Source organism: Oxyura jamaicensis, chromosome 4 (genome assembly GCF_011077185.1).
Source record: "Oxyura jamaicensis isolate SHBP4307 breed ruddy duck chromosome 4, BPBGC_Ojam_1.0, whole genome shotgun sequence".
NCBI classification, from domain to species: domain Eukaryota; kingdom Metazoa; phylum Chordata; class Aves; order Anseriformes; family Anatidae; genus Oxyura; species Oxyura jamaicensis.
In genome coordinates, this window is record NC_048896.1 from 22,274,120 (window position 1) to 22,289,466 (window position 15,347).

At 42.8% G+C, this 15,347-nt stretch overlaps 1 protein-coding gene across 5 annotated transcripts in view; it reads right to left on the reverse strand.

Moving 5' to 3' along the window:
- Positions 1-15,347, reverse strand: part of SLC4A4 (solute carrier family 4 member 4) — a 225,408-nt gene that overhangs the window by 97,136 nt on the left and 112,925 nt on the right. For all 5 annotated transcript variants that reach the window (XM_035325885.1, XM_035325886.1, XM_035325888.1 and 2 more), the window contains 2 exons: positions 7,774-7,909; positions 1,052-1,212 (listed from right to left, as the gene is read on the reverse strand). In XM_035325885.1, the coding sequence (XP_035181776.1) occupies positions 1,052-1,212; positions 7,774-7,909 (297 nt within the window). The remainder of the gene's footprint in view (positions 1-1,051; positions 1,213-7,773; positions 7,910-15,347) is intronic.

Here is a 15,347-nt window from a genome sequence, read left to right on the forward strand (position 1 = left end):
CTGATTCCAAGTCTCACAAACTAATGCAACACTTATAATCTGATAATTTTATGCCAGGACAACACTAAACCTGAGTCCTGAGATTATGATTCAAAGCACTGAGTTCTGGAGTGTTTTTATTTCATTTTGTTCCTCTACACCTCTTTCACATAATGCCTACCAAACTCAGTGTATTGTTTAAATGTACCTCCACTGGATGGCTCACTTCTTAGGTTTATTTTAGATGCCTTATACATGTCATCGGGAACATGGTATAGCTTTTGGCAATGTCACTGAGTGTCATCCTGGGCCACAGCTATTTTGACTGCAAAAAAAATTGCCATCCCATTCGTCAGAATCAGATGATCCTGTGACTGCTCTTCACCCTCCTTTGCCACAGGGGAGTGCTCCTATTTAACACAGACCCTTCACCTGCTTTTAGCAGCCCACCCTGGAAACTCACCCAAAACCAGTCTGTGGTCTGACCACGAGGGCCCAAAACTTCTTCTCAAAGCAGTACCTGCTGGACACTTCTAACCACAGAGAGGAAGCCTTTTAAATGCTACATTTCTGATATTAAACATCAATTGTCAGTGTATGCCTTTCCTTTCACACACACGGTAAACATTAGGTATCTACTTCAAGATCCAACTGATTCTATATAGTTCAAGGTAAGCATAATTATCACTGAAGTGGATTCTTTCACTCTTCTTCACAAATTGAGAAGACTCTCTTTCATTTATTGGTTATCCGCCTCCAAGTATTTTCTCGTTTTCCGTGTTACTCCTAGGAGGATTATTTCTTTGTTTTACTTCTTTAAGGAAAAAGTAGTGCTTTCATCAGGCAGTGAAAATGGGTGGACTGCCTCAAAGAGAGGGGAAAAAGACTGGGATCTTCCAACATGGTTATTTCACACTTTATTCCGGGAAGACTGGAAATAATAAATTCTCATGTGTTTTTCTGGGGGAAAAACAGTTATGCTCAGTCCCTTGCCTTCAAAGGAAACCATCATCAAGGTTAATTAAAAGTTGTAGGGCATTGTTTAGGGAAAGAGCCAAAGAAACTTACTTACCCACCACCTGAGGGAGAGAAGAGGCCTCCATATCCAGCATTATTGAGCCTTTCTCTATACATGTCCTTAACTCAAACAAGCTGTGCAGGGACAACGTGGCCACATGAGGTTTACTCCATCGTTCCCCACCTTGTTCTACCTTCTCCTCGAACTTTATCCACCTGCAAGAGGGCAGAGCAATGAGATTGTGTTGAAGTTGTTGCTCCCTCCAATCCTTGCAGACCTATCTGAAAGAAGCAACACAGCTGAAATACCACAACATACTGACAAGTTCAAGCATACACATTTTCCCACACATCCCTAAGGCCACAAATCCATGACCAAGTTGCAAAGGCTTAATGAGTTGGTATGTGTTAGGTGAGCAGTGATAATGCTGTATCTGCTTGTAAACTATCCCGAACGTAAGGTAAAACACGTTATCTTTAATAGCTTTCACCAAGCCTTAAACTAACACAGTTTACCTCATGTTTGCTCCAGACCAAGAATACAGAGGTAGTTTCAACAACTCAGCTGACACCCACTAATTCCCTCCCTGGGCTGCATACCCAGCCCCTAACCCGACGCTCTGCATCACGCTGAGTACAACTGCTCCACCAGATCCAAGCAGATCAAAGTCAGGTAAGTAAATTCACACTTAATAACTAATCAAAAGTAGCCAGTGGTGAGAGGTACTGATGGAAAGGGTGGAAAAAATCAGCATATCTGGAAATTGGGTGACTTGCATTCAAGGATTCCGATCCAGACAATAAAATCTGAAAGCTTTACCTCCTGTTTAAGGAATTGGGTAAGCCTGGGGCAGGAAAAGTAGGAGAAAACTGCAGAGGTAAGGCAGAAATACCAGTAAATGGACCTCAGCTTTTACTCTTCTTTCATCTGCTCACAATTTGTGAACAAAAAGGCAGTATCTATATGGCATTATAACTACACCCTGCTCTAATATAGCCCCTTTTCCTCTAGAGCTCAGAGCCATTACCAAGGCTGCACAGAACAGTGGGTATTGAGCAGTGGGGCAGCAGGGGCACGGTGCAGAGATTTAACTCACATAAAAAAGTTTCACACCTCTGCTTCCCAGAGCTCAAATCTGCGGTCTGCCAGCTGGAGGCAGAGAAGCCTCTGCTGCCCATCCTCCTTGCCACAGGTCCCCTGAATAGGGCAAAGACGTGGGTCATCTTCCAGTGTATGAGCACAGGAGAAGCACCAGGGCTTTGCCAAAACTCAGCAGCCTGGCCAACAGTCAGGAGCACTGCATAGTGCTGCCCAAGAGGAGCAGGCTGGCAGGAGGCAAAGGGCAGAGGAGAGCAGCATATCTCAAACAGATCCAAACATGTTCTGGAAGGAACAAGCGAGCCACCAATGGAAAAGACAAATTAAGGGCTTCATTGTTTCTCTCTGTTCTCTATCCATTGTTTAATCATTTAACAAAGTAGGTCTGAAAAAAAAACAGAAAGCTCATCTCTCTAGTTGAAGATTAGAGCAAAGGTTAAATGCCGTTCTGTGCAAAATACTCTTTACACCCCTAAAACCATGTCATCACAGCAGGCAAGCAAGAGGTTTAACCCAGGGATCGCAACCCCGAGCTCCGCTGCCGCAGGCGGCCAGCCGGAGCGTGACCCGCTGCGGCTCCACGCTGCCCTCGGCTCCTGCCACTGCCAGCAAGGTGTTTGCACAGGTGGCCGGCCAGGGACTGCGCAAACAACTCCTTCTGTGGGACCCACATGAGGAAATTTCACCTGGCTCAGACTTTTGCTGCACTTATAAAAGGAAAAGAAATAGCACAGGCCTTTTCCTTTATTGCAGCACCCAGCTACGGCTGCACTGTGAGCATGGCATGCAGGAGAAAGGAAGATGTTTTAATGCAACCTGATTGCAAAGTACACATGCATTCTAATCCTGTCTCGAGATACTATTTTAATATACTTGGCTAAATGAAAATTCCACTGAGTAATATAAGGGGATTACTAAGACAAAGAAAACATACATGTGAAGGTAAGGAAGTCACGAAGTGGTTCAAGAGAATATTATTAACGCCAAGTGAAATCATATTCCTAAAAAGTGTATTACTTGAGGATTAATCAATTATGCTTTTCAACTGCAATAATCTCTATTGAGACTTCATTATTCAAAAGTTGCTTTTTAACCCAAGCGAAGAGACTGAATTTGAGCTCTGAGTAACAAGGTTGTATTCAGCTCACACCACCTGAGTATTTGCTAGGAAAGCACAGTGACTTGGGCACCTGCACATCTGTGGAGTTCAGAGGGTGTGTGACATGGCCACATACGTATGACTGGATCATACAGTTACTGAGATCATATCAAAGGCAGTTAGATGCTGCTTACCCTGCCACAGCATAAAAGCTGCAAATTACAAAGCATTTGTATTTTTGGTGAAAGTGCATAATTCACAATTATTAATATTTGTTTTCTGCAAACCAATGCCAGTACTTAGTTAAGCAATGCTCTCCACATGGCTTCCATATGCTTAATACATGCCTTCTTCTTTAGGGCTTTTTATTATTATTCCCTGCTATATACTTCACCTAATTAAATACACCGGTTTGCCAAGGACCACGCAAAGCAAAGGAGAGGCTTACCAGGAGGCACCTTCAGTGTGAACTGAACTGACCCAATTTGGCGTGCTACTTCAGTCACAGATGATAAAGTGATAAAAATGAGCCAAACCTGAAGCAAAGGTAGTCCCAGAAACCTCCCAAGAGCCAGAAGTGCCCACTTTGAAGGTAGATGTGGCTTTGAGGACATTGAACTGCGTGGTGACTCCTCGTTCCATCAGGGGAAATCATTGAAAGACCACTCCTGGTGCAATACTTTCCTAAACTAACCTACCAGCAGATATTGTGCTAGTGTGAAATTATCATCAGCTACACGCATCCCCTGTTGTTGATAAAGACTTGAGGATACACCAGGAATATCTGTTAATGTTCAGGAAATAAGCCTGAACATTAACATGCCAAGATAGAAATTTGGTACTTTGTACAGTGTATGTCTGTGCTATGGCAAAGATCATACTTATGCACTTGGTCATTGAAGTATCATCAAAAAAGACTTTGCAAACTAGGACACAAAATGTGCCATCACAAACAACCATTGACACAAGACCACATAGAAAAGCTCGCTCACACCCAGAAAGTTGCATCAGCAGCCTCTGAATGTTGGAACAAAGTGTCTGACTTTTCAGGTGAAGGAGAGCGGAAAGGACAAAAGAGAGAGACGTAGGGTTCATGCTTCCTATTGGGTGAATTTCAAATTGTACATCTCCAAACAGAGTTTCCTGAGTGTTGAAGGCAACTCTATCTGCAGCGTAACAGCAACGTGCTGTTTCAGGCCAAACGACTATCAACACTATTACTTGAGAAAATTAACAACCAAATTTCTTTTGTTATTTCTATCCCCCTTTGGTTTTTCACATCTCCATATTCTTCCTTTCTGCCAATTTTAATTCACCTGCAATAGCTAGTAAAAATTCTTGTGACCACATCAGAGAAGCAGCAAGGAACGGCAAACAACACCCATGTGGTGTTACACCTCTTGGACCTTACTACACGGGCAGCTCCAGCAAATCTGGCACTGTGGAATTCTGAATTCAAGAACATATAGGCATCACCAGCTCCAAAGGGCAGAGATTTGCAAGAAAAATCTGCCACCAGTGCACTTGGTTGCCTCCAGAATAACATCTTACTCTTCAAACGCTTCTCTGGGAGCCTTCAGTATATTCAGTGTAGACGTACCATGAAGACAGCTATTATCTCTGCTAGCCAGTATGCAGGAGTCATCTTTTTTTATTTTTAAAGCCCTATAAAGGATTGCATAAAAGGCATGTTAATATTGTAATGAGGGAAGAGGTGAAGGATGGGATGTAAATGTACTGTTTGACAGAGCTTGCATAAAGAAACAACTGTAATTAAAGATTTTAAAAGCCTATCCGCCAGCTTACAACCCTTTCAGTCCTTGTCACTGTCACCAGGATCTTTCTGCTATCTCCCTGCCTTGCAGAATGACAATCTCCACTATGGTGTGTACATCTTGGTTCCCAAATGTAGTGGACTGAGCCTCAAAATAGCTGGTGGCCTCCAGCTGTTTCAGGTCTTTCTTTTCCTTTTACCAGCTTGCTCTGTATCCTTTATCTACTATTGAAATGCAAACATTCACAAGTTGGAGCAAGAACTTGTCCATCCACACCAAGTAAATCGATTATAAGCACCAAAAAAAAAAAAAAAAAAGGAAAAAAAAAAAAAGAGAACAAGGAACACCAGTGACCCAAATCTTCGGGTTACCCTTTAACAGCAATAAACCTTCCCTCTTACTGCTCTATTTCTAATGCATTTACAAGGGTGTGTTATGAAACACTCTACAATAAAGATATTTTTCCAAAACTTCTCTTTTTTGTTAATCATGGCCAGACCCCCTCACTAACGTGTGACAGGACCACACAAAGGAGTAAGACATCCTCAAGCCCTGGTCACGGACTGATGTACTTACTCTCTGAAATGTCACTGAGTGCAGGGGGGTAACTATAGCCCATTTACACTGGGGTTGCAGCACAGACAGCTGAAGTCACATGGATCAAGAGTCAAGCTATGCAATTAAATATATTCTTCTGGAAGCGTTTTAAAGTCAGTATCTTGAAGGTTGCTACTAGAAATGTTCCGTGACAAGTTCCAGTTTTTCTGTTGATCAGAACTCCTCTGGTACCATTTGCTAAACCCTGTCTCTTCTGAGAGGTCCCACTCTATGTCAAGTCTTAGACCTATCAGCTGCAGCGAGCGGCAGAGCATGCAGCTCCTCAACTACTAAAGCAGAGCTGGCCAGCTCTAGCTCGTATATTCTGCAGCAAGAGCCACTTGGCAGCTTACAGCAGGTTTTGTTTTGCTAGCTTAAGTCATTTCAGGAAGATACTGAAAAATCCTGAACAATTATACACTGTGCAAGATCACCATCGACAAATTACCATGAAAGTCAGGAAGTTAGCCAAGGTTAAGAATTTCACTGTGCTTCAACAGGTTGTCCCCTCTTCAAGTATTTAATATAGGTATGTATCAGTCAAGGGAGAGAGGCATATATACAGCTAAATCTAGCACTTCTACTGAAGATGTATTTCATGTGTGAAACCAGAAAGCATTTTCAAAGAGGAAGAAAACCTCCCTTTTTCTCTACAGCTGCCTGATGGTAAAAGATCACTAGCATATCCCTCTGTAAGGTTCTTGGAATGTAAAAGTAGAGGGCTCTTGATGGATGCTTCTCAAGACATATAAATGTTTTGTCATTTCTCATGCAGGACATGGGCTATCTTCCTCCTGATGGCTAATATTTGTGGACTTGAAGAAAACAGAGCTTCCCAATTTTTATATTACAAAGGAGAGACCCAATATAATGCTCAATATGAAGCACACCATTAAGATCTGAACGGTGGAAGAGCCTTAACAAACTGTCATTAAAAACCCTTCTCAAAGGCCTGTACATAGAGGAAAGCATAATTTGCCACAAAAAGCAGAGGTGGGTGGTACACATGACAACATGCAAGTACTGAACTAATGATAAGAGGGAAGAAAAGCAATAAAGGGAGAAAAGGATGACCAGTAAGAAAGGAGTTAAAGAGTAAAGGTGAAAAGTCTTTAAATAGGCTCTACAAGTGACCGAGAAGTAAAAATAAAACTAGATAAGGGGGTAAGGGGGTAGGCAGTGGAGCAGTTCATTAAATCACAGGCAAAGAAGATTAAGGTAGCCAAACAACACTGGCTACCTTCTAACACGGTAGGTGCTCCTAAGACTGGAAGGTGGGAAAAGAGCTTAGCACAGCCACAATAAAGGAAAACGAAAAGCCCAAAGTTAAGAGAGGGGGATTGGGAACAGGGACAGGAAAACCCCAGGCTGCTCACCAGCTAGGTGAGCACCTCTTTCTAGGGGAAGGTTTCAGACGTTCGCAGCAAGAGTAGTTAGGGGCTTTATCTCTCAGGGCAAACCCAATGAAAAGATTTTTGCTGTAGAAAAACTACACAAGGTGAGAAGCAGCCTTTAGATCTTGAATCCAATCCAATGGCTCCTTCCATGTTGCTCAGAAATAAGCCATAAAAAATTTGGGTCAAACAGGGCAAAAAAACATGCCAGTCCTAAACCAGCACCATTAAAAAAACAGGGAGAGAACTTAGTCAAGAAACTCAAAGCAGGCAATCCAATCCAGCATCTAACACACCTTGAATAATTTGGAAGGGAAAAAAAATAAAAAATAAAATAAAATAAAAAACTTATGGACTTTCTGCCTATTTAAAATTAATTTTATCAGTAACACATTAGGAGAAGGACGCGGTCAAAATGCTCCAATTTGTGGTGTGTGAATTTAAGTAATTATAGCAATAGAAGTTAAGTAATTTTAACACATTTACAGAAGCTTTAGTCTGGCCATGGTATTGTTGATGTTTGCAATGCACTAGTAAGCCCGTATCGATTTTGGGTCTCCATATGCAACCCACTCAAGTCAATTTGGCACTCTGATTTTTCTAGTTGTTGTTTACAATTAATATTTACACAGATCCGTGGGTTCTCTCAGTTATCCAAGAAAGGTAAATTCACCTGTACAGATTTCTTTCTGTGGAGTTCCCAAGCCATTCTGTAGCATGGACATTACCCCCCTTGAGTGCTAGAGAGGAATTTGCCATGGGGTTTCTGAGTAGCTGCCCTTCCCTTTCAGGGTAAAGTTAAAAACAACGCACCTGGCAGTCTCCTTCCATTCCATCTCTTGTCCATCAACGGCCAGAAGCTCATCCAGCTCTGTGAAAAGCTGCGGGGGTGCTGGGCTGTCATCTTCCTCTCCAAGAATGAAGCGGATGCGTTCGGCAGCGGGGGAGACTGCAGAGGTGAAAATACTGCGGTTAACAGCCTGAGAGATGACCAGGGACGTGCGGCTCTTTTCCTTTCCCTTCTCCCCAAAGCCGTTCAGCTGTTTCTCGAGGCTGTCTTTTCCATTTGACATCCTAGTTGTGGTCGGAGGGGCGTGAGGGAGGGTTTGTGTATCTCCCTCTCCTCCCTTCCTTGCTTCTCACTTACTTCTTAAAACTTCAAGCTGGGAGTAAAGTTCAGGAAAAATTGCCTCTTCCTACAGTCCTTAACTATGTTACAGCAATTTGCAGCCCTTGTAAAAAAAGAGCTATCAAGCTCAAAACCAATATGCTCTATGGTGCGTGCCCAAAGACCTTTAGTACTCTGATCAGCTGAGATCCTTAGCCCCCTTTTTTATATGACGTAGAACCAGTTTCAGCCAAACTGTTTTGGGGCTTACTGTGACAGCATCCCATAGCCGGCTTTCCCCTCCCTGTCAACACGGCTCATGCTCTCATTGGCCTGCAAGGCAAGCCGTAACCTTCCCAGACCTATTGCTAGAAAACACAGGAATATTTAACAGAAAGTTTGTGTCATCTGTACATGAAGAATGTGCCTGAATGCATTTAGTCAGGCACCAATGCACTGAAAAAAAACACACCTGTACCCATTGGGAAACGACTGCCCATTTAGGCAGAAGAAACTAGGTTCAGCACATGATTTTTTTGGTAGTGCAAGTGAAGTTCATTTGTTTTTCTACCTAAAGGAGAATGAGCAGAACCCCTCTCCTGGTTAAGAAATGGACATGACTCAAAATTAAAAAATGAAAACCTCACTGTGCACATGCCAAGACCTAAGGGCTGCTTCCAGAGGCAACTGGGGCTCGTGCCACCAAAGCAGCATTGCTGGAGGACCTCTTGGGGTCTACAGTTTTGTTCTTATCATATCACCTTAACACAAAGGTGCGATACTGGGCAATTTTAAGACAGACATCCCTTCTGCTGAATGTTTATTAGCATTAGAGTTAAACAGCAGACTATGAACTTTGAACAGTTCTGCTAAAAACTCCTTTCTTTTCAAAAGATCAGCTGTCTGGGTGTTGCAATATAATTAATTACACCAGGTGTCCAATCACCATTGATTTTTCCAGGGTAAGCAAAGTCTCAATTTATAATGTGAAAAAAGAAACCAATAGGAAACATGGCCTTTTTGTTTGTCTTTTTTTTCTTCTTCTTTTGTTTTTTTTTTTTTAAAGAAGCCTTCATAGCTTTCTTCTTCAATTATTAAGCAAACGTTGATGCAAATTTAATTTCTCACCAGCTAGTATACTTCTGTAATAAAAAAAGTTTTTTTTTTCCTATTGAAAGTAGAAAGTACAGTTAAAGAACATAATTTAATGAAATTATCTTTTCTTATTTTTGCAGTTGGTGACATTTTTCCCCCTGTTGCATTGGTTTTAACGCTCCCAATTGCAGTAATACAGCAGTAGGGACATACCTCACTGAAGGGAACATTTTTTACCCAAGCTTTAGAGCCAATTGCAATTTTTGCTCAAGCTGTTCAGAATGCTCCTGCAGTGAGCAAGAAGACCAGGCTTCCTTCTGAAAGCAATGCACTGCTGAAAACGTTTTGTTTCACATATGAGTTTTGCTCTAAAATACCTACAGGAATTAGAAGCCATTTCCCATCACAAAGGCCTCAACAACACTGCCCTTCCTCACAGAAGCACCTGCCAGCTAGGTGCACCAAATTCTGTGCTTCCCAAAGCTATCCTCATGTCTGCACAGTCACAACATCTATGGCTCTGCAAAGTGGTGCTGGTCTAGAACTGTTTCCAGAAATCCACCATTTAGACCACCAGCTTCACTTCCCTGAGACATGGCCCCAGCTCTTCTTCACAGAACTGCATAGCACAACTCAATCCCAAACCCACATAATTACAGCATATACATCCCGATGACTGCTCATGGCTGCCCCTTTCCCACGCCCATCATTTCAAGGGTACCATTTCACAAGCACAACATCCTCAGGACACGCACTAGACCAGCCTGTGTGTCACCGTTATTAACACAGGCACTAACACATATATCCTTCTGCCTTTTAATTGAAGGACAGTAGGGCTTGACCCTGTAGATCACTACACCGTTCACAGATCATCACAGCTTCCTGGCCTCATGGGATAGGTGCCCAGGAGGCAGCAGAGCTTGAGGACAGGCTGGGTTTGCCTGCTGCTGTCTCCCCCTGTGCTACCAGTCACACTGAGTGGCACCTCACTGCCTGCAGAGCCACCCACAGCCTACTCGGCCAGTCAAAGCACAGCGGGCATCTGATTTACTCCCATGATTAAGAGCAAGGTGTAAGGTGTGTGTATGAAACGTAAGTGAAAGCAACATAAACATACAGCAGCAGAAAGCAAAGTTCACACAACCAGGTGATCCATTCCTTTGCCGTTATGTCACATAAGCAGCATTGCCTGTGATTCAGTAAGTTTCCCAAACTAACTACACAAAGCTTTCTCAATTTTTCATCAATCCTTCCTTTGAGAAAATCCATAGTTTCCCACAAAAGCAAAAACATTCCCACAGGATATTCCTGAAAAAGAGAGAAAAATACCGCTAAGCTGAATTTACAAAGACATTTAGTTCTCGTAAAATAGACATTAACCCTTTAGGTAATTACCACTCTTACATAAGTATTAGTTGCTATAGTTCTTTTTCTTTAGAAATGTTTCTCACAATCCGTGAGGTGCAAAACAAGCATTTGATTACTTGACTTGGATGTAACAGATGCTCTTGGCAGAACAGTTTCAGAATATATCTGCAAACACATGGCCTTATGCATGAAAATCGTCCTTGCAATTATAAAAGCAATTTGGACTAAAAATCTGCATCTAAAACACATTGAAAATAAACATTAGTATAAATAATTAAGATTTTCCTATTTCAAAAACCCAAATAGGTGTAACACTTGAGCTCATCTTCATACAGTCAGCTCAAATCAGCCACGGGGCCAGGAGTTTGTGCTGAAACCAATGCACCTGAGCACTAGGAGGCACGGTTCAAGTTCTGCTTTCACCACACCACTTTGGCTTGGGGTAAATCACTTCGCTGCTCAGGAGCTCAGCTCCTCACTGCCACATACCAGCCTCTCTCCTCCTGCTCTACTCAAATCGCACATGCTTCAGGGCAGAGATCTCACCGTGTGTACATATGGGAAAACACCTTCTAAAGCCAAGTCCAAAGTTTCAGCTAAGGCCTTTAAATACCACTGTACTGGCAGACTGTTTATCAGCACTTGGGTTTTTTCCATTTCTTTTGCTGTAGTGCTTCAGACATGTACATAGATATGTGCCCCCTCCACAGCACACTACAGACAATAAAAAGATGACAGCTGGACAAAAGAACACCAAACAGCTTATAGCATGAAACTTCAGACTTCCACAATGTGCTTTTTCCTTTTCCTGTCATTGGGGTGAATTTAGCTCAAGGGGAAAAAAAAAAGAAAAAGAAAAAAAAAAGAAAAGAAAAAAAAAAAAAAAAAAAAAAAAAGAACAGTAAGTGGCTGCCATTCTCCAGCCATTTGGTGGTTTCACAGTGATCTAAAGAGTTTAGGCTTCAGCTCTTTGCTGATGGTGTCTGACTCTGCAGTCATCCTCCAGATGAAGAGCAAGCCCTGCTGGCAGGGAACCCATCAGATACATGTTCCATCAACTTCCCTCTCAGTCTGCACTAATGACTCTCAATATATTCTTAACAGAATTTAAATATCACAGCCAGAAAAGCTATAGAATAAATTTATATCCTATAGCTTCAAAAAGCAACTTGGAGAACAGCAAGAGGCTGGTGCATTAAGCAGCCTGTGAGAGAAGTGATTACAGAGCTGCTGAAAGCATTGCTTGCAGCCAACGAGAAAATTCTCTTTTCACTAATTTTGTTATCCTTTGCTATTATGTGGAAGTGTTGCTGTGATTCCTGATCCTATAACACAGTAATTCCACAACTGGCCAGAAAAGTTTGCTCACTGGACTGTATCATATGGGGAGTTACAGAAATGCTCCCACCCCATCTGGACAAGCAAAATCTCCCGTTCTTTTTCTTCTTCCTTTTCTTTTTGCTAATTTCAGATTAGCTGCATTTAGCACAACTGATAAGGTTCAAAATCCAATTAAGGAATTTGCTGGGTCACAGGTCTCCTATGGCTTTGCTTTACCACATGTTCTTTATTGCGATTTTGTAGGTTAATGGGCCGTTTATGGGTTGTTTATGTGCTCTTTAGCAAGGAGAACATATTTTCATCTTAATCTCCCCAGCGAACACTGTGTGCTAAGCGCTGGGTGGACAGCTGAGTATCAGGCTTAAGAGCTGCAGAGCAATTAACCTGGGGGGTGAACACTACAGACCTCCCCCTGCCCGACCTTTGAGCACCGGCCCCACCGGCCTCCCCAAGCCTTGACCATCACCTTCGTTTCTCCCTAACCCAGCCGCTTTGGGAGCTGCTGAAACCAGCACCATCAACGGCAGCACCAGCTGCCACTGCTGAGAGGTCTTCTTTTTGCAGCTGTCTCGTTCCAGCAACAACCTGATGAGCAACAGACATAAGTATCAGAGAAAATGCTAATCCACGGATTTAGATGGCTGGGATTATATTTTTCCCTGAATGGGAGAGGAATTAAACTATTAATTGCAGATGGTAGAACACTCCAATGCAACATTTAAATACAGGTATTGGCATCCACTAACGGCACCTCCTACCTCCCCCTTTTCCCTTTCCTTTTCCCAAATTCAGGCAGAAGCAGTCCATGAAGCAGCTTATAAAACAAATCACTTGCTGAAGAGAACAAACACATCAGCTCTTTCTCCTAGTTCAGTTCAGGCCAATTATGAGTACAATTTATACCCTCAGGTTCCCAAAGGCAAAATCAATCTCCATCAACACAGCGAAATCTGAGGGAGAAATACAGAGAGACACATTGTGGCACGACGGCTTCAAATAAGGCCACAGCTGAACTTCAAGTCCAACGTCAGCCCAACTTCTGCAATTGGCTTGCTGTCGCAGGGAGCCCTCCCTCGCAGCCCAGCTGGATAAAGTAGCAAGCTCGCTGCCTGCAGGGCTCCCCGTGGCTCGCAGAAACACCAGGAGGCTTCACAAGAGCATCAAGTATCCTGAAGTCTCCTCATGCTTCATTGCTGAGTTGCAAGTGCCTCACTAGCCATGGGTGAAACATGATGCAGCGAGGAAGATGGTTATAATCTGGCCCTCCACGTATACAGTGCCTCCGCAGAATTAATTGGGGGGTACCCATTTGTGATGATGTACAACTAAAACAGTCTCTTCTCAAATCAGCCAGCAGTGCTTTTTCCACGTTTTTTTTTCCGGTTTGTTTTTACCAGTAATGCTTCTGAATACTGTTGGGACCTGCACCTCACTCGACGGCTTCCTCCATCCAAGGCCAAAGAGCCCGTCTAACATGAGGTACTCCACCACTTTGAAGTACATCAGCAGCTACAGAAATCCCCACGAGACTTGGCATAAATCCTGCCTCAAAGCCTGTGGTAACATTATCAAAGAGGGTTATTTGTAAAACATGCTTTCCAAATACATTTATTAAAATGGGACATGATTACACTCCCATTAATTTCTGGGGTTGCCCTCAGTCAGCCAAAACTCAGTTCAAATCAATCTCAGGTCAGAGGGAACAGTTGAGTTAAACACCTGTGTGGATGTTCTTATCAGATTTTAGGTGGTTTTCTTTCTAGTTTACCTGACCTCACTTCCAAAACGAATCAATTAACATTAAACAACTTTAATTCTGCATGTTGATGTCTCTACAAGACCTTATCCCATTTAATCCTTTCTCTGAAGATTTATACCTTTGATCAGTTCCCATTCACATTCCTGAGTACTCCTGCATAGACACGCCCTAGAGTTTGAACACTTTTACACGCAGTTCAAGGCACTATCCAGAGGCGAGTTTCCACTAAGGATAACTGATGACAAAAACCCATGCTTTAGTCAACGTTACTAATGAGAACAATGAAGCAGGCAGTTTTCACAAAAGTCATGAAACAATAACACTGACAGCGTGGCCCATCCCATACAGAAGTTTTACAGGTTTCTGGTCTCCCCTCCACAGCACAACCCCTTCTCTAGGCATCGTACCTAGCGGATAACAAGAAGTTAAACACAAGCACAGAGCTGCAGAATACAAGGACAGTGGAAAAGCTGCTCCCAGAGAGCTCCCCAAGGAAGGGAGCTTGGAAAAAAATTGCAGCTCCCTTAATTTTGACTCTCCCTTCGTAAAACTTCCAGCTGCAGTGCAGACTGTAGACCCTTACTATCTCCCCTTGATCTCCTTTCACAACAGGAATGTAATGAGAAGCAGCAGCAACATGGCCCAACACAGATTAACACCTTACTGATAAGACCAGAATTCACACTATCTTGATTCTGCAGCAAGATTTTTTGCTCTGCGTCTACCTGGCTTGATTAATATAAGCAAGGTAGTTTGGTCACGCAATTTGGCAAAAATTGAGGAAGAAAGCTTTTGAATCGAAAACAAGGTAAGATTTGAAAGGGAGATTGTAACACGAGATGGAATTCCCCCAACTAAAAGCAAGCAGTGAAGGCTTTCACAGCTCACAGCTCTACCAGCTTCCATGAAATGCTAACCAACATGGAGTCATGGCTAAAAGCAGAGTCTGAGATTGTCATCACAGACATCTTAACAGCTCATGTGTGGTATTGGACATGGGGACAAGGCAAAGGACCTGCTCTCAGTTTACTCGTAACACTGTTCAATGTGTTTGGAGCACTGCTCATGTTGAAGCACAGCACACAGACTCTCTGTGTTATTCTTGCACTTGTATAGGTAAGGACAATGATTTACACGTGGAATCTGCTTCACAGCAATGCCTGCACCTTAAAACGTCGCTCAGAGACCACACACTGGGCCTCCCCATGGCTCCTGAAGAATCTACCTCTGGATGACCAACTCTCCAGATAATCACTACAAGCCAACGTTAGAAATTTCTTTTCCTATGGAGAAAAATTATTCTTTTTTGACCTTGCACACAGTGCTGGCTGGTGATAAGGCAGATCAGATTTGCCCGCAGGATGAACTTGGCAGCCTGCAGGGAGCACTCACTATGCTACCAGGTCCCCTTTGGGGCCATCGCACTCTCTACTACAGACAACAAAAGCAGAGAAGGCAATTCAAACCACTTGATCCATCCTGAAGCAAATATCCCGCATCCCTTGATCATGACCCTTTCCAACATGTAATGAATAACGCTGACTGCCTCTTGAATAATCCATTTTTTGCTGGACTATTGTACTGCACGATTATGTATGTTCTGCTGTAAGCTCCTGTGCAGCATGTGGCATATCTCAAGTCTTTGATCTGCAAAAAATCATCAGTATTAGACAAATGCTTACTAACAACATATTCTCTCAACAGCCAGTACGGCAG